Raw genomic sequence first — 23,833 nt, forward strand, 5'->3', positions numbered from 1 at the left:
TATTATATTATATTATATTATATTATATTATATTATATTATATTATATTATATTATATTATATTATGTTATGTTATGTTATGCTATGTTATATTATATATATTATATTCTTTCAAGTAATAATCATTTTGGTATCTTTGAAGCCCAAGATGGATAACAACCAAAAGGCTTTCTCCCCTTTCCAATAATTCCAGTCTCAAAGAACTATCTTGTACATGTGCCCCATGCAGGTGTCTGCTATGCTGAATTTGGAGTTCGAGTTCCAAAGACTACTGGGTCAGCCTATACCTACAGCTATGTCACAGTGGGCGAGTTTGTGGCATTTTTTATTGGCTGGAATCTGATCCTGGAGTACCTGATTGGCACCGCAGCAGGGGCCAGTGCCCTAAGCAGTATGTTTGATTCCCTGGCAAACCACACCATCAGCCGCTGGATGATTGACAGCGTGGGGACTTTAAATGGTCTGGGTAAGAATCCAAGAAGAGAAATACTTGCCCTTTAGTGGATCCTTACATAGCCGTCTGTCCAGACCCCATGCAACAGATATATCCTATAGAATTTCAGACTCATTCTACTTTTTACTAATCCCAATCAAATATTTATTAAATCCCTACTATGTGCTAGACACATGGAGAAAAAAGACAGGTAAAACAAAAACCCTGCCTACAAAAGTTCATAATGTAGTTCAATTGAATTTAATTCATCTCACTTAACACAACCAGAAGGCATACTTCTGGTCAAAAAGGAGACTGGACCCAAGTTTGAAGGACCAGAAGTAGCCTCTTTTCAACCCTACTATCTGATCTTATCACCTTAGATTTCAGAAGAGTCGAGTAAGATTTTCTTGCTATTGATGGATCTTCTCAGAATATTTCCACAATAGCAGGCAAGTCTCTTAGGAACCTAGCTTTCAAGCCAGAAAGCACCTCAGAGACCAGCTAGTTCGCCCCTCTCATTTTACATAAGAGGAAACTGAGATCCAGAAACATGAAATTACTTGCCTAAAGCAATGCAGGTAGTAAATATCAGAGGTGGGATGTGAACCGAGGTCCACTAATTATCATTAATTTCTTAAATGTCTTTATAGACATTTTCTCATTTGATACCCCAACAACCCTGTCAGGCAGACACTACAGCTAATATGGTTCCCATTTTAGAGATGGGGAAACTGAGGGGTTAGAGAGACAAAATAACTTGACTGTATGAGTGGTGAGATTTTCACTAAGGTCCGAGCTCATTCCACCATATCAATCTCAGGTTGTAAGACTATGATCCAGTTGTCTTTAAGAAGACTAAATACATCAAGGCCTAATGAGCATCCCTACTTTTTGCCATGTCCAAATGGGCCTCACATAATTCGGGACTCAAAACATTGTAGAGATTATTGAGTCTAATCTCTTCATTTTACAGATGGGGAAACTGAGGCCCAGAGAGACTGAGTACCTTGCCCAAATTCCCATTATTCATTAGTGATAACACCATGACTAGAAGCTAGGTTCTCTGATGCTCTGAGTTCTTCAGTCCTGGGGGGCTTCCCTTACATCTCCTATCTCGTCCTTAAAGAAAAGAGCTCACTTACCACAGAACTCACTTACTAGTGAACAAGTCAAAGAACATCATCCCCTCCCCCCCATATACTTTTTACATATTTTGTATTGGCTTACGTGTTGTACTGCCCTTTAGCCAATAGAAAGTGAACTCCTGGACAACAAATTCAGTTGTTTTTATCTCCGTATCCTCATTACCATGAGGTGATAATGCATAGCAGATGCTTCATCAGGGTCTGAATCAATAAACATTTGTTAAGTACTTACTGTGTGCCAGGAACTGTGCTAAGCTCTGGGGATACAAAGAAAAGTAAAAGGCAGTCCCTACCCTCAAGAAGCTTGCAATCTAGTAGGAGAAAGAAAACATAAAAAGAAGCTAAAAAGGGAGGAGGGTGAGATGTAATAATAAATGCTTGGATGAACAATAGACTGTAGGCAGCCAATGTGGTAGAGGCATACAAGATCTGTAGTCAAGAACCTGAATTCAAATCTTCCTTCCACCAATCAGTCAATAAATATTTATTAAGCACCTACTATGTGCCAGGCATTGTGCTAAGTGCTGAGGATAAACAGAAAGGCAAAAGACAGTCTCTCCCTTCAAGGAGCTTACCATCTAACAAGGGAGTCAACTGGTTAGCAGTCATGTACGTACAGGCTATAGACAGCTAAATAGGAAGTGCTCAACAGAGACAAAGTACTAGAAATGAGGTGGATTGAGAAATGCTTCCTGTAGACTCGCTGGACCCCAATTTCCTCATCTATAAAGCAAGAGGTTTGGAATGACCTTGGAAGCCTCTTCCTGTGATCCTATTAATTCAATTAGCTAGGTGACACAGTGGATAGAACGCTAAGCCTGGAGTCTGGAAGAATTGAGTTCAAATCCAGCCTCAGACACTTACTAGCTGTGTGACCCCAGGAAAGTCACTTAACCTCTGTCTGACTCAGTTGCCTCATCTGTAAAATGAGAATAATAATAGCATGTACAACCAGAGTTGTTGTAAGGCTCAAATGAGACAATAATTATAAAGTACTTAGCACCATGCCTGGTACATAGTAGGTGTTACATAAATGTTAGCTATTATTATTAAGCACCTACTACATGCCAGACACTTTGCTAGGTACTGAGGATACAAAGACATGAAAAAAAATAGTCCCCAACCTCAAAGATCTTACATTCTGTTTTCCATTGTCTCTGCACATTTACACACATAGGCAGAAATCTGTTGTTGGAGCATTTTCCAATGATTCACTCTTCAATCTTCCTTATAGATTTATAAGAACTTAGGAAGAGAATGGGAAAATGGTGGAACCAAAAGTAGGATCTAACATTTTTAATTAACCATATTATGAAATCTTACAAGTAGGAACGGAGAGAGTTTTGCCACATATGTTATGGCAATAATTCAATTTCTTGAGCACTTTAAAGATAGCAAAGTACATCTCTCATAAAGAGGGAAAGAAGGAGTACAATGGCTTATTATCCCCACTTTTCAGAATGGGGCTCTGAAAACTGAGAAAACTGAGGCTCTGAGAAGTTAAGCAATTTGCCCCCAGTGAATTGGCTGGCAAGTGTAAAAGCTGAAATTGTAATCTCCTGACTCCAAGCCTGGCACTATTCCATGAAAACCAGCATATGGTTTTCACCATATCCTTTAACCAGTCTGGAAATAGGCACATCCAGCCGTATATGGGCTGCAACATATGTATATGTATGCACATATACATATAGATAGGATTTCTAGTCTTCTCCATTCCGTGCCCTATTCTCACCAATATTTCAAAAGCAAAATGCTGGGGCAGCTAGGTGGTGCAGTGGATAGAGCCCCAGCCCTGGAGTCAGGAGGACCTGAGTTCAAATCCAGCCTCAGACACTTGACATTTACTAGCTGTGTGACCCTGGGTAAGTCATTTAACCCCAATTGCATTGCCCCCCCAAAAAAAGAAAAAAAAATGCTGTCCCACTGTGGGATGCCCATGACCACTTTCCTCTGACTACAAAAGTAATTGGTGCCTACCTTCTCTGCATTACAGGAAAAGGAGAAGAATCATACCCAGACCTGCTGGCCCTCGTCATTGCTGTCATTGTGACCATCATTGTTGCCCTTGGGGTGAAAAATTCTGTGGGCTTCAACAATGTTCTCAATGTGCTCAACTTGGCCGTGTGGGTGTTTATCATGATTGCTGGTCTTTTCTTCATCAATGGAAGCTACTGGGCTGAAGGACAGTTCCTGCCTCATGGATGGTCAGGGGTAAGCTTCTTTCAAAGTCTGGGTGGGCATGGTGTCCCCTCTGGCTGGTAGTCTATCTAAAAAGACAACAGAAAATCTTCCTCTGTCCCATTGGGCTCAAAGCACCCCTCTAATAATAATAGCTATGATTTATATAGCCATTAAGGTTTCATAAAGCATTTTACATCTCTTATCTTATTTGACCTTTACAAAACTGTGAAGTAGGTGGTATTATGATTCCCATTTTGCAGCTGAGGAAACTGAGGCTGAAGAACATTAAAGTACTTGCCCAAGATCATACAGCTAGCAAGTATCTGAAGCAGGATTTGAACTGAGATCTTCCTGACTGGAGGTCTGCTGAGCCACTAGCTGCCTTTTTTTAATGCCTTGTAGTCTCTATTTCAGAATGCATTTTAATTGAGGTTTATGAGCTGGATGCAGGAGACTGTATTAACAAGTTTGACCATAGCCATCCATTCAATAAGCACACACTCCTACTGTTCTCATCCAAACATAAGAAATGAAATAAAAGTTCAAAGATAAGTGAATAAAACACTAAGATGATGTAGTTTATTACCCTGCTTTGACCAGCCTTTTAAACTCCCCATTTTAAGATTCTTTCATGCATTAGATGGGGATGGCAAGTAATTGATACCAGTTATTTTTAAAGAAATAAGAGGTCTTATTTTTGAAAGGAGTTTAAAAGAATAGGGTGTGATAGTTAACAACTATAATGATGGATGAGCCATGCTTTAAAATAGGGTGTTCAGCTGTTAAATTTTTATTTCCCTACACAACCTCAAAGTGACATAATTACAGACTCTTGGCACTGAGAAGAATTTTTAAAGATCCTTCAGCTCATTCCATGGTCTTCAAACAATTATTCTGGAATCATCCCAGACCAATTAGATGTCTTCTGTTTATCTGATTCCCCATGGCATCCTAGTATTGAAGACATCTAGTCCAATTCTACCCTACCTCAAGGGAAAATCCTCTCTACTTCATCGCCAACAGGTGGTCATTCAATCTTCCCTTCGATTTCTTCAGTGATGGGAAACTCATTACTTACAAAGCACTTGCCTGACGCTTGCTGTCCTTCATTCTCGAAAAGGACCAAAATGACATCACTATGTTAGAGTCAAGTTACAATGCATCCAATGGTGGCTCATCAGACCAGCATGAGCTCAGAATGTTCTACCACAGGTCAGACACAAGTAGTCCATGTGAACATTGGGGTAGATTCTCTAAATTTGTGCATCTCACATTTTTTGAGCTAGTTCAATTCTGCTTTGCTCATAAAGCACAGCACCTTCTCTGATGAGGGCACACCATGCTGGGAGGTCCTGTGCCAGAATCTCCCATGTCATGCAATCAATTCCCAAGTTCTTAAGAGAGATCTTGAGAATGTCCTTGTATGGCTTCTTCTGACCACCATGTACATGCTTGCTCTGTGAGTTCTCCATAAAATAATCTTGTTTTGCTGGACTCCACATATTTGTTATTTGGGTTTTCTCTTCTTTCTTTTTATTGTTCAATGGGAGTGGCAAGGAGAATGGAGAGAAAATAAATGCTTGTTTTAAAAAAGTGAGTAAGAAGCAGCATCTTTACCTCCAAATGTTAAGAACTGAACTCATTCAATAAACATTATATATAATAATATAATTATATATAATAATAATAATATATAATATAACGTTCTTATAAGAACTTTATGCAGAGCACTGTGTTAGGTGCTGAGAGAATTTGTGTCAGGATAGAGAATTCCCAGTGCAAAAGTTCCCTCTTCCAAAGCAGATCATCATCTGCCCATCAACTAACAATGTTGGGAAATCATGGAGGCCCTGAGATGTTAAGTTGACTAAGGCTCTCATAGCCAATATGTAACAGAGGCAGCACTGGAACCCAGAGCTTCCTGAATCAGAAGTTGGCCTTCTATCCACTATTTCATCCTGCTTTCACTGGGAGAGATACAGAATGACAAATTTAAAACTGGAAAGGACCATAGACATGATCTATTCCAATCCATTCATTTTGCAGAAGAGGAATCTGAGGTCAAGAGGTGAAGTGATTTTCCCAAGGTAGTATGGGTAGTCAAGTGACAGAGCTTGGATTTAAGCCTGTTTCCCTGCCCTCAAATGGCTTACAATCTAGAAGGGAAGATAAGACATGCATGCAGATAGATAGACTATAAATTATTATATAATAAGTGCACAAGAGGCCTCATAAAGTGCAGTGAGAACAGTTGAGGGAAAGATCACTTCTGATTGAGGGTATCTGAGACAGTTTTATGGAGGAAGTGCCACTTAAGCTGTACCTTGAAAGCTAGATTGGAAACCAACATCCAGGGACAGGAATGATATAAGCAAAGGTATGAAGACAAAAAAAAATCACAGGATATTTGCAGGGTAACATAGGTTGGCTAGACTGTAGGTGTGAGAAGAATAGTTGTGATGAGTCCAGAGAGGTCATTTAGACCCAGAATATAAAGGGCCTTGAGTTCCAATGTTATACTTTGGACTTCTCCACCTTTTTTGCTTCTTGGACAGAGCCAGGCCTTGGATCTAGGCACTATGTGTTTTTCCTCCCCATGTATATCATCCTGCGTGTTACCTTTAAAAAAATTATTCTGTAGGCTCCTGGCCACTTTTCCAATTTACGAAGGTCACTTTGAATCTGATCCTATTTTCCAAAGTGCTGGACACCTGCCATCAATGTATCATCTACAGGTTTAATGAGCTTGCTCTGCATTTCAGTAGCCAGGAATGGAATAAGCAATTGCTGGGGAAGTAGTGGTCTCACGGATGAAGACATTCCCTCCATCAATGCAGTTTGCAAACCGTCCATGCCCACTCACCCTATGCCCCTCTTGTCCCTGTCCTCTGGTAACTTCACCAGAAAGAGTCCACTCAGTGTCGAGGCGGGGCATTCTTTACTTTTTCTTGTGAGCCCCATCACAACGGGGCTCAATGACTGTCCATCACTTAACTCCCTCACTCCTGCCGCATGTCCAGTCCCTTTTTATCACTCACATACATCTCTGATGACATCCTTTCCATCATTTTTCCTTCCTAATTCCTTGTGCACATTGTGTAAGTCTGCTCATGCTTGCCATGAGCCCTTCTGCTGCTCTCTGAGGGATCCTCAAGCTTGAATCTTTGCAGACCTTAGGGTACCACAATGCAAAGCCACACACCCATGAAAGCTTCATGGTATGTCTGGGGAAATACTCTGGGGAACTAGCAAGAACTGTTCCTTTTATCAGCTCTGTAGCCTCTGGCAGGTAGCATGAGCTGGAAAAAAATACTTTGTGGACTGGGACTTCTTTGCAAGGCAGCCTGGGGAACGGATGTCCGAAGCTAGAAGGGACCTCAGCAGTCATCAAGACCAAACATTCCCTCATTTTTGTAGGTTCATACACCTAGACCTGGTAGGCACCTGACGGGCCATTGAGTCCAACTTCCTAATTTTACAAACAAAGAAACAGGTGAAGTGATTTGCCTGGAGTCTCATAGTTAGGAAATGTTTGAGGCAGGATTTGAACTCAGGTATTCCTGACCACAGCCCCATCCACTATGCCACCTACCTGCCTCATTTTATACTTGACAAAATGAGGGCCCAGTAAAGCCATGTCGTTTGTCCAAGACCATTTGACTGTAGATGCTATGCTTTTTACATCACTAAGGTTCCTCTCAAGATGATGCCACATGGCCAATTAGTTTGCAAATGTCGTTTCTCTCTCCATGACATTTATCCCCTTCTCCCCATTCACACAGTCACTCCCCTAGTTCAGCTGCTATCACTTTTCACCTGGACTATCACAATTGCCTTCTACTTGGTCTTTCTGCCTCAAGTCTCTCCCCAATCCAATCCATTCTCCACACAGCCACCATCATGACTTTTCTCAGGCATGGGTCTGATCATGTCACCCTCCTCAAACACACTTGGGAAAGCCTAGTTTGATTTAGGATCAATTATAAAGTCCTTCGTTTTGCATTAAAAGCTCTTACACCTTGGTCGCATTCATCCTTTCTAGGTTTCTCCTTTCTACATCTCCTACCTCCATTCTTTTCAGCTGGCTCTCTACCTTGCCTGGGTCCAGTGTAAACTTGGGCAAGCCACTGCTTAGGGCTTCATTTTCCTTATCTGCAAAATGAAAGGTTTGGACTAAGTCAAATTGACCTTATAAGTACTATGTAATAAGCTCTCTAAGCTCTAGTTTCCTCATAGTCTCCATGGTGGTTTGAAAGGGTTACTGAACATTGTGTCCATCTCCTCCTCCCTTTCCCCTTCACCTCCCCGTCCCCACCATCACATTTCTTGGTTCTCATGAACCGAAGAACAGTTTACTCACTTACAAGATCTGGGTCAAAAGCTTCTTTGGTCTTGAACAGCTCAAGAAAAATAAACATCCCCCCACCCCCATATCAAGTAACAGCTGTCCCTTAGATGAACTCCAGCTACCATCTGCAATTCCTCAGCCTCCGGATGCTGTTTAATATGTATGTGCCTTATATTATTTGTTCCTGATGCTATCTTTTGTATTTTTCTTTAACCAAACAAGGTATTTTAACTATCCAAATAATTCCCGGGAAAATCGTCCCTGATAAGTGGTACAGAGAATGTCTGCAATGTCCAAACACAGCAAAAATTGTTTTGAGTGTGTTCTATATCACACTACATTTATCATAACTTATTAACACATTCTCCCTCCCTCACCATGTGCAGGTTGCTAATGAAGAAGGGAGACAGACGCCTACAAACTCCCATTCATTTCAGATCTAGGTCTTTTGTAGAACTGGGAGTAAGGATGCCATGGTGGCTAATTATGTACTTGGAGTCTGGCAAAGGCTTGGCCTGATCATTCATAGGCATTAGCAAACTTCAGTCAGGCCAGCTTTTTGCCACCACACACCTAGACATTTGGGTAGATGCCATAAATGGTGTGGCTGATTTTGCCAATTAATGAGGCACCAGCCTTCCAGCAGCTGGAGCCCATGGGCTTTCCAGTATGACCCCAATTGGAATTTAATTCAGTAAACATTAAGTGCCTACTGGGTGCCCACCACTGTGCTAGAATACAAAGACAAAAACGAAAGTCCTTGCCCTCAAGAATCAGCGTTAAATAACATATACACAGGTAATAGTATGTATCCAAATACATACTAAATGATATATATATATAATAAAATAATATGTGTGATCAAAGTAAGATCACAGATTCAGACCCCAGAAGCCATCTTGTCCAACCCCCTCATCTCACAGATGAGGAAACTGAGGTCTAGGAAGTGACTCACTTGAGATCACTCAAGTAGGAAGTATAAGAAGTGGGCTTTGGACCCCATGTCCTCTGTCTACTGAGCCAAATAAATACAAAATAATTTGAGGGAAAGAAATTTCTAAAACCTGGAAGGAATCAGGAAAGACCTCATTAGGAGGGATGCTCAAGGTGAACCTTAAATAGAACTATGTATTCAGGTAGAGGTGAAGAAGAAAAACATTTCAGGCAATGCTTCAGGATTAGATATTGTGGGAAATAATTCCAGAGATTAAATTAAAGTCATACACCATAGCTTTCAATGGTCTCTTCCAGATAAGATTATACCTGAGTGGATCTGAAGTAGGTCTACGAGTTCCAGAAGCTGTCTTATTCACTCAAGACACTGGGCTTCATATGTCTTAATTCTAGAAGAGTCAGCTCTCCTGGAGAATGTAAGCTCCTTGAGGGCAGGGGTCATCCCATTTCTGTCTATATCTCTAGCCCCTAACATAATACCTAGGATATAGAATGCACACGTAGTATATACTTGTTGAATTAAATTAACTTAAAGTATTCACCACAAACTACCAAATAGAAACACCAATGAAGTCATAAATGCCATAGGATACAACCTTGGAGCCAGGAACATAGGTCCAAGCCTCATCTCTGCATATACTGGCTGTGTGATCCTGGGCAAATCACACCCACCCATGGGAGCCTCCTTTTCCTCATCTGTAAAATGGATAAATTCACTCAGCATAGCTGTGAGGATCAGGTGACAACATAAGTAAAGTGCTTTGCAAACTTTAAAGGACTCTAGAAATGTCAGCTATTACTATCATCATCATCAGTAGTTGGAGTACTTTGACCTTCTACCCCACCTTCTTTCCAGCATCCCCACATAGATGGCCATCCAGAAGACCTGAATTCAGATGCCACTGTCTGTGCCTTCTCTAGAAAGTGAGGGGGTTGGATTCTACAGCCTCTGAGGTCCCTTGTGCCTCTAACTCTATGAGCCTACGATGCCGTGATAATAGCCATCAAGAGAAAGCCCCAATTTGTTTGTGAGGCAGCACCTTTTCCTCTCTTTCTGAGCTCTTCTTTAGAGCTGGAATCCTGCCTTCCTCCAGCTTTGACTTCTTTGGTCCTTGACTTGCCCTCTGAAGCCACACAGAAAGAGTCAGCTCACTCTGTCATATGGCAGCCCTTCAAATATTGAAAGGCAGCTCCTCAGAGTGAGCTGAGTTCATGGAGATTAAGTGGGCAGAGGCCCCTGGGGAAGGGGGGACTGATGCAGAATGCAGCAGAAGGCACAGAAGTGTGGGCAAGCAGGGCAGAGGAGCAGCCCCTCCCAACGTCTCTCCTTCACTCCTGAAAGAGAGTCAGAAGGCACATGCCCAAGTTCATTTTCTACTTTAATCAGATGCAGGGGGGAGTCCATATAAGCCTATTAATTCTACTTTAATGGATTCTCTGGAGGAGAAAATAAACCCTCAGATCAGTATTTGAAGTGACATGTTTCAGTTTATGAAATCACAATCCCACTGTCATCTACTGAAGACAGCTGTCATATAAACTGCCCTCACTTAAGTTCTTTGTCACCGCCTCCACTTTTATGACACCCCTCCCACACACACACACACTCTTCCATCATCCGTGTTTCCTCATGTTCCCTCAGTCACCCACCCCCCAAAAGGTCAGCATTAGCTTGCCAAAGAAAGGAGCCCAACTCTCAGCCTCAAAAAGGAAGGACAAAATCCTGACTTCTCAGTCAAGGACCAAAGATTATATCTATACCCTGTAGCCCTAGAGAGAATTGCCTGAGATGCTGCGAAATTATGCAACTTGTTCCTGGGAAGAGCGAAGGAAGGAAGGAAGGAAGGAAGGAAGGAAGGAAGGAAGGAAGAAAGAAAGGAAGGAAGAAAGGAAGGAAAGAATGAAGGAAGGAAGGGAAGGAGGAAGGAAGGAAGGAAGGAAGGAAGAAAAGAAGGAAGAAAGGAAGGAAAGAATGAAGGAAGGAAGGGAAGGAGGAAGGAAGGAAAGAAGAAAGGAAGGAAGGGAGGAAGGAAGGAAAGGAGGATGGGAAGGAGGGAGAGAGGAAGGAAGAAAAGAAGGAAGGAAGGAGGGAAGGAAGGAAGAAAAGAAAGAAAGAAGGAAGGAAGACAAGCATTTGTTAAACACCTACTAGTAGCAGTGGATAGAAGTTGCAAATAGCTAATATTTATACAGTGCTTACTACACGCCAGGCAGTGTGATAAGCACATTACAAATACTATCTTATTTGATCCTCACAAGAAACCTCTGAGGTAGATGTTATTATTATCCCCATTTTATACTTGGAGACAGACAGAGACAAACAGAGGTTAAGTGATTTGCCCAGGGTCACATAGCTAGTAAGTGTGTGAAGTAGTATTTGAACTCGGGTCTCCCTGACTCCAGGTACAATACTCTATCACACCACTTGGCTACCTACTAGGGGGAATAGAAGGAGGAAAAGAAAGAGGAAAAAGAAAAGAGGAAGGAAAGGAAGGAAAAGAAAGAAAAAGAGGAAGGGAATGGACAGAAAGGTAGGAGAAGACCCAGAGGAGATCATCTTCATGAAAGCCTAGAGAGAAAAGAATAGCTGGGAGAAAAGGGTGATCAACAGTGTTAAAGCCTGCAGAGAGGTCAAAAAGGATGAGGACTGAGAAAAGGCCATTGGATTTGGTAACTAAGGGATCATTGGTGACTTCAGAAAGAGCAGTTTCAGTTGAATGATGAACTAAGAATGGAGACCGTAGAGAGATGAGAAGAAAATGAGATAAATGGAAGTGGAGACAGCTTTCTCCAGAAGTTTAGCCATGAAAAAGAGGAGAGATGTGAGATGATAGCTAGAGGGGATGGGCATATAAAGTGAGGGTTTTTTGAGGACTGGGGAGACACAGGCAGGTTTGTAGGTAAGAAGGAAGCAGACAGTAGACGGGGAGAGACTGAAGGTACGTGAGAAAGTGGGGATGAAGAGGGACAATGTGCTAGAGAAGACAGAATGGAATGGGATCACTTGTGCATATAGAAGAGTTTGCCTTGGTAAGGAGAAAAGTCACTTCATTATATGAAACAGGGATGAAGGAGGAGACAGTAGCAGAAGGCATCTGAGTGATGTGAAGTGAAGAGGAAGAGAGAAGAGGAAACTTTCAGCAAACCACCTCAACATTCTTCAGTGAAGTATGAGGCAGCTCGTGTTTCTCCCTTAGCTGAGAGGGAGAGCGGTGGTACATTTGAGGAGATTTGACTGACATAGTGAGTCAATTAGGAAGGTTTAAAGGATTGCCTTGCAGCTGTGAGGACCCAGTTGAAATTATGTAACCAATTTATAGTAGACCTAGTCAGCATGATTTTGTGATTTTCCCCAACTTTGTTCAGCCCCAGGAAAATATGTCTTTCAGATGAGGAAACTTGAGGTAAGAGAAATTAAATAACTTGGCCAGGGTCACACGGCTAAAGTAACTGAAGATTTTCTACAATATCAAAATATTCATATTGATGTCAGTGACTCTCCTTAAGGCAGTTAGATAGTACAGTGAATAGAGCATTGGCCATGGAGTCAGGAAGGTCTGAGTTCAAATTCTGCTCCAGACGCTTACGAGCTCTGTGACGCTGGGCACAGTGTCAATATACCTCAATGTACTAATTTGTAAAACAGGGAAAATAGTAACTCTAGTACCTCTCTCACAGGGCCATGCAGAGGCACAGGTGAGATAATGTGTCTAAGATGATACATAAATTTCAGGTCTTATTGATTAAGAAGAGAGGAAGTGTGGTGTAGTAAAGATAAAGCCAGCCCTGGAGGCAGCCTGACCAGAGTTCAAGTCTCGCTTTTGACAGACAATGACTGTGTGACTCTAGACAAGTCACCCCAAGCAATTCTAGAAGACTACAGATGCAGAACCACGTGAGATCTTCATTCAGCAGAGCTCAACCAGGAACTCCTTACCCTGCTGAAACCACCACTCCGGGCTACTCCAAAAAACGATTAAGAAAATATATAATGGGGGCAGCTAGGTGGCACAGTGGATAGAGCACCGGCACTGAAGTCAGGAAGACCTGAGATCAAATCTGGCCTCAGACCAAACACTTGACACTTACTAGCCATGTGACCCTGGGCAAGTCACTTAACCCCAACTGCCTGGAAAAAAATACATATATATATATATATATATATATATATATATATATATATATATATATATATATATATATATACTGACAGGAAGCTACTATGAATTCAATAATTATTTTTTTAGCAAGTTGCTACTTTACTTCCTCACACGAGAGTCTACATATGTTTGAAAAACAGAAATACAGGGTGTCCCAAAAGTCTTTGGTAAGCTTTAGTAACTTTTGAACAATGATTCAGTCTACATAACAGGCATTTGTTTATTTACGGATTTGTGGACCAACTCCTTGCAAAAGCTCCCTGATCCTCAGACCACAGGTGGGCAAAGTCAGTGGACAGGATGACCTCCAGTCCCCTTCCAACTCTAGGTCCTATCTATGGCACTAGTGGTAGTTGTCCTGTTCATGGCTTTGAACCAAGCCGTCTCTCCCATGACTCACCATGTTCCTTACCCATCCAGGTTCTCCAAGGAGCAGCAACTTGCTTCTATGCCTTCATTGGTTTTGACATCATCGCCACGACAGGAGAAGAAGCAAAGAATCCCAACACATCCATTCCTTATGCCATCACCGCCTCCCTGGTCATCTGCCTCACGGCGTATGTGTCTGTAAGTACTCAGAGTCACAAAGCCAGGGGAGGAATGGAGGAGAGACGTGCAACAGGCGTCCCCTTGGACGTCCTTCCGTTTTCTAATTTGAGAAAAATGACAGCGGCTGTGTGTTTTCTTCTCTGTTGTCTTCTGACTTTTTTTATTGTATTGATATCTTGCTTTTCTATCATCTTCATTTCTGAATATATCCCTCCCTCTCTCTTAGCTTTGCAACAGAGAATAAAAAGAGAAAGAAAAAAGCATTTCCAACCATTCTAACCATCACATTAACCAAGTCTGACGGCATATACAGCATCCTATACCCCTAGTCCCCTGTTTCCACAAATAAGAGAAGGAGAAGGAAGCTCTCCAGGGCTAAGCTGGAGCACTATTCTTGTAGTGTTCGCATTCATGGCTGCATTCTTTCCATTTACGTTGTTGTCCACCATGAGTCTCTGTGACTTGCATCGTCAGATCAGCGCAGCTGGGGAGACAGAATATTGCAATACATGCGTTCAGCCTTCTAGTCCTATTGCTTGAAGGCCTGGATTCTAGCACCTGAAAGCCACGTACACACCCCTTAGGCCAAGAGGCGAGAAGTACATGTAGCCAGCAACTTACAAATGTTTTGAGACTCGAGATTCACAGCATTTGTCATGGTAGGTTTCTATCAGAGACATCTCTGAAGTCGTCTCCTTTGGCTTCAGACTCCATCATTTCTATGCAGTATCCACCGAGCCAAAAGTTTCTCAATCTGCTGAGGGTGCCCTTTTGAACTTCCACAGAAGAGAAAAAAATCACAGCCTGATGTTTCTTCACAGAAATCATCTGTCTCTCCTTCAAAATCCCACCATTCAATTTAAATTTGGACTGGAATAAGTAGATAAGCTGAAGACCCTATTACACACACACACACACACACACACACACACACACAAACACACACCCTTCATGCCCCACTCCCCTCTTCACACAGTTTCACTTCTGATCTCTGGGCCAGAGTGACCCTGAAAAATACTTCAGGTTTGGGATGCCTTCCAAGGCAGCACACATCATAGACTGGCAGTATCGGGTGTGCAAGGCTGAAGCATTGTTCAGTCCCCGTATAGGCTCACGTCAATGAGCTTCTGTCTTTGGAGCCTGCCAGTGCAATATAATCAAATTGAGCTGCCAGCGGAAGAGAAGGTAAATCAGCATGTCATCCGGAGAATTTAGCAGGAGCTCCAGTCACTCCCTTGTGCAGAATAGAGCTGTACCTAGGAATTTTTGAACCCCAGTGAATACCACCAACTTTACACAGGACAAGTAACACAAACACGCTTTCAGTTAAGCAGGAGTGAGACAGAGACAGAGACAGAGACAGCACTCTTGAGATACCATGAGGCCGCTTCTTGGGAAGCTGCCATCCAGGGTAGGAAGGAAACAGGATGAGCTGGGGGAGGAGCTCACAGTGACCCACCATCTTGTAGTTTCCTGTTTTAACAAATTATCTTTCCTAAGGAGGAGCTAAGTTCTGTTTCTATGCTTCTGAAAGCTTACAAGCACTATATCAGTACCCTGAGACAAAGCCCTTATCACCCCACCCTCGTTACAGCTTTGTCCTTGACCCTGTCTACAACTACTCACATCCCTTTTGCCTGGCATATTCCATCTGGCCCCTTCCTCATTTGGCATCACTGATAATTAGTCCTCTGAGGTCTTCCCCAGGTGTGTGAGGCTCCCATCTTTGTCTCCTAAGGTTCATATGCAGATGTCACGTGAAAAAAGACAGGACTGTCCATAACTAGGGATGTGCTAATATTTTTAAGGCTTGGCATTCTCTGCACCTGCCTAGTTCACAGACCAGAGCCAAACAGGCTCTCAGTAAGCCATAACAGAAAACCTCTGACTGGCTAATAAGCCATCTCATCATACTAATCATCTTGGGCTGAGAGAGGCAGCACAATTTCCAGACCCCATAATTAACATAATAAAGTCTTTGGACTTCTGTTTGTAAATCACAGCCTGGAGTTATTGGCCAAGCTTCCCATTCCTCCTGCCATGACCTAAAAGGTGATACCTCTTTCTTCATGACAGCTCTCTTTAGCAATCACCCCCAAGGAATAACCAACTGGTTAAATAAGGGAGGGGGGAAGACTGGCTAGAAGATTTGGGGAGAGCACAAATTACACTTGGAAATATTGGTTGTTTGGTTCATAGGTGCATAGATTTAGAGCTGTAAGAAAACAACTCAACCACTCCATGCACCTAATTTTACAAATCAAGAAACTGAGGCACATATAGATTAAAATGACTTGGCTGAAGTCATACAGCTAGTAAGTGGCAGAGCTGGGACTGGGACTGAAGGCCTTCTACTGTGTCATGCTGCCTCATTGATGAATGTGTTTAATTCTACTCACCTCAAAACTTTTTAGTGTCTGAAGACATTTTTCACCTGTACTCCTCCCCTAAAAGTTGACTTTTTCACAAGCTGAATAGGACATAGTGGATAGAAAGGCTGGAAGAAGATATTGGAAGACTGGAGTTCAAGTCCTGCTGTGGACACATACAAGCTGTTTGGCTGAGGATAGGGCAACTCCTCAGTTCCCCAGGCAGCTCTCTAAGACTACTTATTGGTTACAAAAGAGCCATCAGTCAGCATCAGTGGAGAGAGCCTCCACGCCAGGAGATTCTCTCACCAACAGAGTCATGGGCTCAAAATAAAAATTATCACCCATACATCACTTCACCCTTTCTCCTGTCTTAGTCAGTCTTCACAGCATGAAGTGAGATCTCTGTATGGAAGGGAGGTCTGCTCCTAGATACTCGAGGTTTTTATTTATTTGATTGGTTTTTGCCTAAGTTTCTAAAGATAAGGTCGGTCTCTCATTGGCAGCCCAAAGTGAGCAGAGATGGGAATCACCCAGCTCACATTGAGGCTTAACAGGAAAACCATTCAGTCAAACTCCTAGTCCCAACCACCCTAAAATCCCATCACTGGGCTTGGAAGGATGCTACTCCTAAGCACTTAGGGGTGAGAGAACAAGAAAGAGAGCAAAGGCACGGGAGGATCTCTGGGGACACCCCACCAAACCCACTGGTCTGTGTTGCTTGGCTGCAAGGGCCAGCATCAGCAGCTGGCATCCAGTACCCACCATAATAAACACTTATGAGACACCTGCTGTTTACAGAGCATGGTGCTAACTAGAGTTGGGAGGTACACAGGAGATAAGATAGGATTCCTATCCCTCTAAATCTTACTGTCTAGTAGACACCATCACATCACTGTAATACATAAAACTACATAATCTGAGAAAGTTTGGGAGCAAAGTCACCCAAGCAACCAATAAGAGCTCTTATTATATGGGAAAACATCTAACCTTCCTTGAGATCTGAATAGGTCTATCTTTGTCTGGTAGCCTCCTAGAACCCTGCAAAATGACTCTCTGCTGGTCTAATCTGTCCCACTCCGAGCTTACAATCCGGCATGTGCTCTCTCTCTTTTCTCAAACAGGTGAGCGTGATCTTGACCCTGATGGTGCCCTATTATGCCATTGACACCGAGTCCCCCCTCATGGAGATGTTTGTGGCCCACGGATTCTATGCTGCAAAATTCATTGTGGCCATCGGCTCCGTTGCTGGCCTGACAGTCAGCCTGCTGGGGTCTCTCTTCCCAATGCCCAGGGTCATTTATGCCATGGCTGGTGATGGGCTTCTCTTCAGGTCAGTGCCATGCTCCTGGACATGGACTCCTTTCCCATGACCACCCTGTTCCCAGACTCTGGAGGTGGCTGCATTTAAGTCCCTCAGTCACTGTTCATTCTTGACTGCTGCTTTGGAAAGATGCACTAGGAAAGCCAAAGGTTTGAGAAGGGTTTGTAAGAAGAGGGACAGATCCCCTGACTCCATCACCTCTCAAGGGTTTTGTTTTTCTGGCGGGGGGGAAGGAGAAGGAGGTAGGAAAACAAAATAGATTTTTGTTAGTTGAAAAATTAAATTATTTTAAAAAACAAGAAAAAGTTAGGGACATGGCTCCTTGGTTGGTTCAGGGGTCAGACTGATAAGTCCCTCCAATAGCCCATTTTCCCTCCTATGATCAAAATGGCCTCCAAAGTCATCAGAATGCCCAAAATGGCAAAGGAAAGGAGGAAATAACCTAGAGAGCCCAGGAGGATTCTGGAGCTTCTAGAACAATGTCCCTCCATCTCCTTCCAAAGTAGATATCACAGTGACAACCTGTGATGATTTGTTAAGGTCATCACACACACACACACACACACACACACACACACACGCACGCACGCACGCACGCACGCACACACACCTTTGTGTCATTGACATACTCCTCAGATCCAATCAACATGTCACATCAGATAATCAAGTAATTAAGAAGCTGGTCACATCCTGGAATGATCCTAAGTGGGTTACTTCTTACTCTATAGTAAGTTTTTTACTTTTTTATGGCTTTTTTAGGAACCAAATCCTGGGCCACAAGTAGTCCTGGGTTTTTGTGGGACTATACCTAATCTGTCAATGAGTGGGAAAAACTTTGCCCTGGGACCATTATGATCCAAATCAATAGCCTTTGCTGGCAGTCCAGATTCTGCTTCACACTCTTAAATCACTGAACCTCCGCCTGCCTCAGTTCCCTCATCTGTAAAATGAAGATAACCATAACCCCTAGCTCACAAGGTTGTTGGGAGGATTTAATGAGGTAATAAATGTAAAAGGGCTCTCAGCATCACTATTAAGCCCTGCTTCTGTCTCCCTTTAGATTCCTGGCGCACGTCAGCTCCTACACAGAGACGCCAGTGGTGGCCTGCATTGTGTCCGGCTTCCTAGCCGCTCTGCTCTCTCTCTTGGTCAGCCTGAGAGACCTGATTGAAATGATGTCCATTGGCACTCTGCTAGCCTATACCTTGGTCTCAGTCTGCGTCCTGCTCCTCCGATACCAGCCAGAGAGCGACATTGATGGTTTTGTTAAGTTCTTGTCTCAGGAGCACACCAAGAATAAGGAAGGCGTTCTGGCTGAATGTGAGAAGGAAGTTTGCTCTCCCGTGAGCGAAGGGGAAGAGTTTTCAGGCCCAGCTACAAATACATGTGGGGCCAAGAATTTACCATCCTTGGGAGACAATGAGATGCTCATCGGGAAGTCGGACAAGTCTGCCTACAATGTCAACCATCCTAACTATGGCACCGTGGATATGACGTCTGGCATAGAGGCCGACGAGTCAGAAAATATTTACCTGATCAAGCTCAAGAAGCTGATTGGACCTCGCTACTATACCCTGAGGATCCGCCTTGGCCTTCCGGGCAAAATGGACCGGCCCACGGCGGCCACTGGCCACACAGTGACTGTCTGTGTGCTCTTGCTCTTCACCCTTATGTTCATCTTCTGCTCCTTCATCATCTTTGGCTCAGATTACATCTCAGAGCAGAGCTGGTGGGCCATCCTCCTGGTCATCCTCATGGTCCTGCTCATTGCTGCCCTGGTGTTTGTGATCTTACAGCAGCCAGAGAATCCTAAGAAGTTGCCCTACATGGCCCCCTGCCTCCCATTCGTGCCTGCCTTTGCCATGCTGGTGAATATCTATCTCATGCTAAAACTCTCCACCATCACCTGGATCCGGTTTGCTGTCTGGTGCTTTGTGGGTAAGCCTTTTCCTTCAAGGATGATGAGTTCTTCTAGGACATTTTTGTAGGGTTAACTCAACACTCCTCTAGTGGAACTGGGCCACCTCCAACATGAAAGAGGTCAGGCTGAGCTCTGTGGATCCCGGGCTTCTACATTAATGAAACAAATTGGCCCTTTCTCATTCAGATTAACATCCTGTTCCTTCCAATGACCTTGACTGTAGAAGGATAATGGCAAACAATCAATTCAACAAGTATCCATTGAACTCCTGCTATCTACAAAGTGATGCTTCAGAAGTACAATGTAACAGAGTAGAAATATCATTTGATTAGTCATTGAGAGATGTGAGTTTGAGCCCTATCCCTACCACATAGTACTTGACCCCACGTAAGCCATTTTCCCCTCCATGTCTTTAATTTTCTCATCACAAAACTAAGGGGATTGGAATAGAATAGGTGGCTTTAACCGTTTTTGTGCCTTAGACCCCTAAGGGTCTAATAACAGTTAATAATAATAGCTAACATTCACACAGCACTTTACACATTCATTTATTTGATCCATGCCCCAACCCTGTGATGAGGTAGGTGTCACTATTATCTCCATTTTGCAGATGGGGAAACTAAGGCTGAGAGATAGTCAATGACTTGCACAGGACAAAGTTAGGTGACTGAGGCAAAATTTGAATTCAGGTCTTCCTGACTCCAAATCTAACACTTCATCCATTGCACCATTTATCCATCTGTCTTTTGCAATCTGGTGAACTTTAAGAACCTGTCCTCAGAGTAATGTTTTTCAATGCATAAATTAAACTACATAGGATTACCAAGAAACCTGATTATATTGAAATAAAGATGTAATTTTTTCCCCATTCAAATTCATAGACCCCAGGCTAAGCACCCTGGACTAGAGAATCTCTAATATCCCTTTCAGCCCTAAAGTCTATAGAGTGGCTAAACAGCTGACATTAGTCTTAGAGCCAAGAAGCCCTGGGTTCAAGCCCTACCTCTAAAACCTATTTGCTGTCTGACCCACTCACACATTTAACCAATTGATAACCCTTGCCAGCTCTCTAAGACTCTGTTGAAGAGCAATTGATGATCTGAATTAGTACTGGTGATTCCTCATCAGAAGTTCCCCAACCAGTGAAAGAGGTAAATAAGGTCAAGTGAGAAACAAATGGTAGATGATACTGTGAGCCATAAGCAGGCTGGGAGTCCAGAGGAGGTGGAGGTTTTTCGGGCTAGAGTCTAAGGAGGAGTCAGAATCTGAACTGAGCCTTGAAGAATGCGTGGAATTCAGATAGGTAGAGAGAGGGGGCAGGAGATACCAGAGGGTGGGAGGCAATATGGGTGGGGTCATTCCTTGCACCTTTTCTTAGACTTTCAGCACCTGCTCCTACCTATGTGGTCCACTACCTGCTACCATTTTGTTCCACCTTTTCAACACCTCACTTCCATTCTCAGAACCCCAGTATTTTCAAGAAACATTTACTAAGCACCTACTATGTTCCAGACACTGTGCAAAACATTGGGATACAACTACAAACAAAAAGGAAGAGTATCTTTCAGTGAAGGATCTTTCCGCCTTTTCTTGGAGACCTCCAATGATGGGGAACTCACTACTGCCAAAAGCATTTCACTTCTGGACTGCTTGAATCATGAGACGTGAGGTTGAAGTCTCCAAGAAAAGGCTGAAAGACCATTTGAGGAAGATGTCGTAGAGAAGATTCTAATTCTGTATGGTCTATGTGGCCTCTGAGGTGTCTTACAAGCCTTGACTTGTAACATTCAGGTTATGTCTCCTTGCTTATCTTTTTTTTTTTTTTTTTTTGGTGAGGCAATTGGTAGTAATATACAGTCAGAATTACAGAATGTTAGAGGTGGGAGGGACCTCAATGATCCTCTAGTCCAACCCTCTCCTATTGCAAATGAGGAATCTGAGGCCAGAGAGAAGAAGTGATTTGTCCAAGGTCACACAGCCAGGCAGAAGCAGAAATGAGACCAAGATTAAGGTTTCCTATTTCCAGGACAGGGTTTTCTTCTGCATCATGCTGCCCCCTAGTGGAAGTTTTCATTTTATCCTGGCATCAGATTCATGTTATTTTGATTTGTTTTATTTGTTATTATTTGTTTGTTTATTTGTTTATTTATTTTGTTGCTTGTTTTGTTATTGTCCACTAATTATTGCATAATAATATTTTCTTCTTGCTGGAATCAGAAAAGATTTTCTTTACTGGAATACATTTATTGTCCCCTGCAAAATCTATGGACTTAGGAGTTCATCAGTACGAGAAGCAGCGATGCAGATGACCCACCTTATCTGTCAGAGATTCTGAGTCGTCTGAGCCTCAGAGGTTAAGTGATTCATCACTAGTGGTCACATAGGTAGGAAGTAGCTAAGGCAGGACTTGAACCCAGGTCTCTTCACTCCTCCAACAGTGTTCTTTCCACTATGCCATGGACAAATACTCTACTTGCCAAATAGTTTTTTAATATAGAGTCATTTCAGCAAAGATTGCCCTTTGAGAATTCATGGCATAGGCAAGCTGCCTGAGGCAGCCAGGGATCAAGATAGAGTGCCAGACACTAGCTGTGTGACCCTGGGCAAGTCATTTAATCTTGATGGTGCTTTGTTTCCCCCATACATAAAATAAGGGTTAAAATAGCACTTACCTTACAGAGTTATTGAGAGGGTCAAATGAGATAACATGGATAAAGTGCTTTGAACACCTTAAAGCCCTATATAAATACCAGCTATAATTATTATTATTTTATTAATTTCTAGCCTTTTCTGTAGTACAAACTAAAAACTCTTCCCTAAAAACTGCTCACATTCCCTAAGTGTCTAGTTGTCCATTACTGGTTGTCCAGTACTAGGAGGGTTCCTTTGCTGAGTGTAATGCCCCAGAACTTTCAATCACAGTGAAGCAAAGTGATGGAGCCTGGCCACCTGCTGCCACCATCTTGCCACAGATCTGTAGATGGGGGACTTCCGTCTCCCTCTCCTTAGTCGTTGGGCTCCTAGTCTCTTGGACTGCTTATTGCTCACAAAGTCCCAGAAGCCCAGAATGTCAGGGTTGGAAGGGATCTCCAAAGCCATCACAACCAACCCACACCTGCTCCTTGTGCCTTTGCTGACACAATTCTTGCTGGCTGAAAAAAAAGGAGTAGAGAGGTTTCATCTCAAAAGAATGCATGACTAAGAGATGAGCAGATGAACAGACAGCCTCTCTGTTCTTGGTTTACTATGTGTGACAGCCACCACCCCCCCACCCCCAGGTAGGCTTTAAAAACCTTACCCCGTGACATAGAATAAACAGCCAAAATCTAAATCTTTGAGCCTGAACTCCTGACTTCTAGCCTCTCCCCTTTCAGATCTATCCTCCACAAAGCTGCCAAAACAGTACTCCTAAAGCATGCCAGATCGTGTCACCCCAAAGCTTTGGTAGCTCCCTTGAGCCTCTATGAGAAACCTCTCAACCTGGGGTTTTTAAACCATGGATAGATTTCAGTGAGTCTGTAAATTTGGGAGGTTTTTTATATTCTGATGACTGCATTTCAATATAATTGGTTTCCTTTGTAATCCTATGTATTTATGCATTTAAAAATATTATTCTAAAAAGAGGACCATAGGCTTCCCCAGACAGACGAAATCCATGACTCGAAAAAAGTTAACTCCTTCTAAGAGAAAAGACAAACTCCTCTCTATTAACATTTAAAGCCACGGGGGCAGCTAGGTGGCACAGTGGATAGAGTATCGGCCCTGAATTCAGGAGGACCTGAGTTCAAATCCAGCCTCAGACACATAACACTTACTAGCTGTGTGACCCTGGGAAAGTTACTTAACCCTGCTGCCTAACCAAAAAAAAACCCATTTAAAGCCATGGTCTGATTCTATCCTATCGTTCTAGGCTTATTACACATTATTAACCCCTCAAATACTACATTTCAGACAAAGTAGTCTACTTGCTATTCCGTGAACTCGGTCCTCCATCCATATCCCACTTCCATGCCTTTGCCCATGCCTAGAAGGCACTCCCTCCTCACCCACACCTCTTAGAATTTTTAGTTTCATTCTAGTCTTAGTCCATATCTCCCCTCACATGGGAAACCTTTTCTAATTCCCTTGGTTATTAGTGATTTCTTCCTCCTCCTCCTCCTCCTCTTCAGATTGCCATCTATCTATGTATTTCTCTGGTGACATGTTATATCCTCTGTCCCATTAGAATACAAACTCCTTGAGGGCAGATACTGTTGTTAGGTTTTGCTCTATTTTGAATCCCCAGTGTCTAACACAGTGCTTAGCATATAGCAGACACCTCAGTGCATGTTGGATTGAATTAGATTGGATTGGGTTAAATTGGGTTGGATTGGATTGAGTTGAGTTGGGTTGGATTGGATTGGGTTGGGTTGGATTAGATTGGGTTGGGTTGGATTGGATTGG

The 23,833-nt window shown here is 42.9% G+C and overlaps 1 protein-coding gene across 1 annotated transcript in view; it reads left to right on the plus strand.

Moving 5' to 3' along the window:
- Positions 1–23,833, plus strand: part of SLC7A14 (solute carrier family 7 member 14) — an 83,911-nt gene that overhangs the window by 37,751 nt on the left and 22,327 nt on the right. The window contains exons 2-6 of the mRNA XM_027876138.1: positions 230–466; positions 3,578–3,795; positions 13,648–13,794; positions 17,270–17,478; positions 18,530–19,407. Of these exons, the coding sequence (XP_027731939.1) occupies positions 230–466; positions 3,578–3,795; positions 13,648–13,794; positions 17,270–17,478; positions 18,530–19,407 (1,689 nt within the window). The remainder of the gene's footprint in view (positions 1–229; positions 467–3,577; positions 3,796–13,647; positions 13,795–17,269; positions 17,479–18,529; positions 19,408–23,833) is intronic.

The sequence above is a fragment of the Vombatus ursinus genome, unplaced genomic scaffold, assembly GCF_900497805.2.
Source record: "Vombatus ursinus unplaced genomic scaffold, bare-nosed wombat genome assembly UNPS02014810.1, whole genome shotgun sequence".
Classification (NCBI taxonomy): Eukaryota; Metazoa; Chordata; class Mammalia; order Diprotodontia; family Vombatidae; genus Vombatus; species Vombatus ursinus.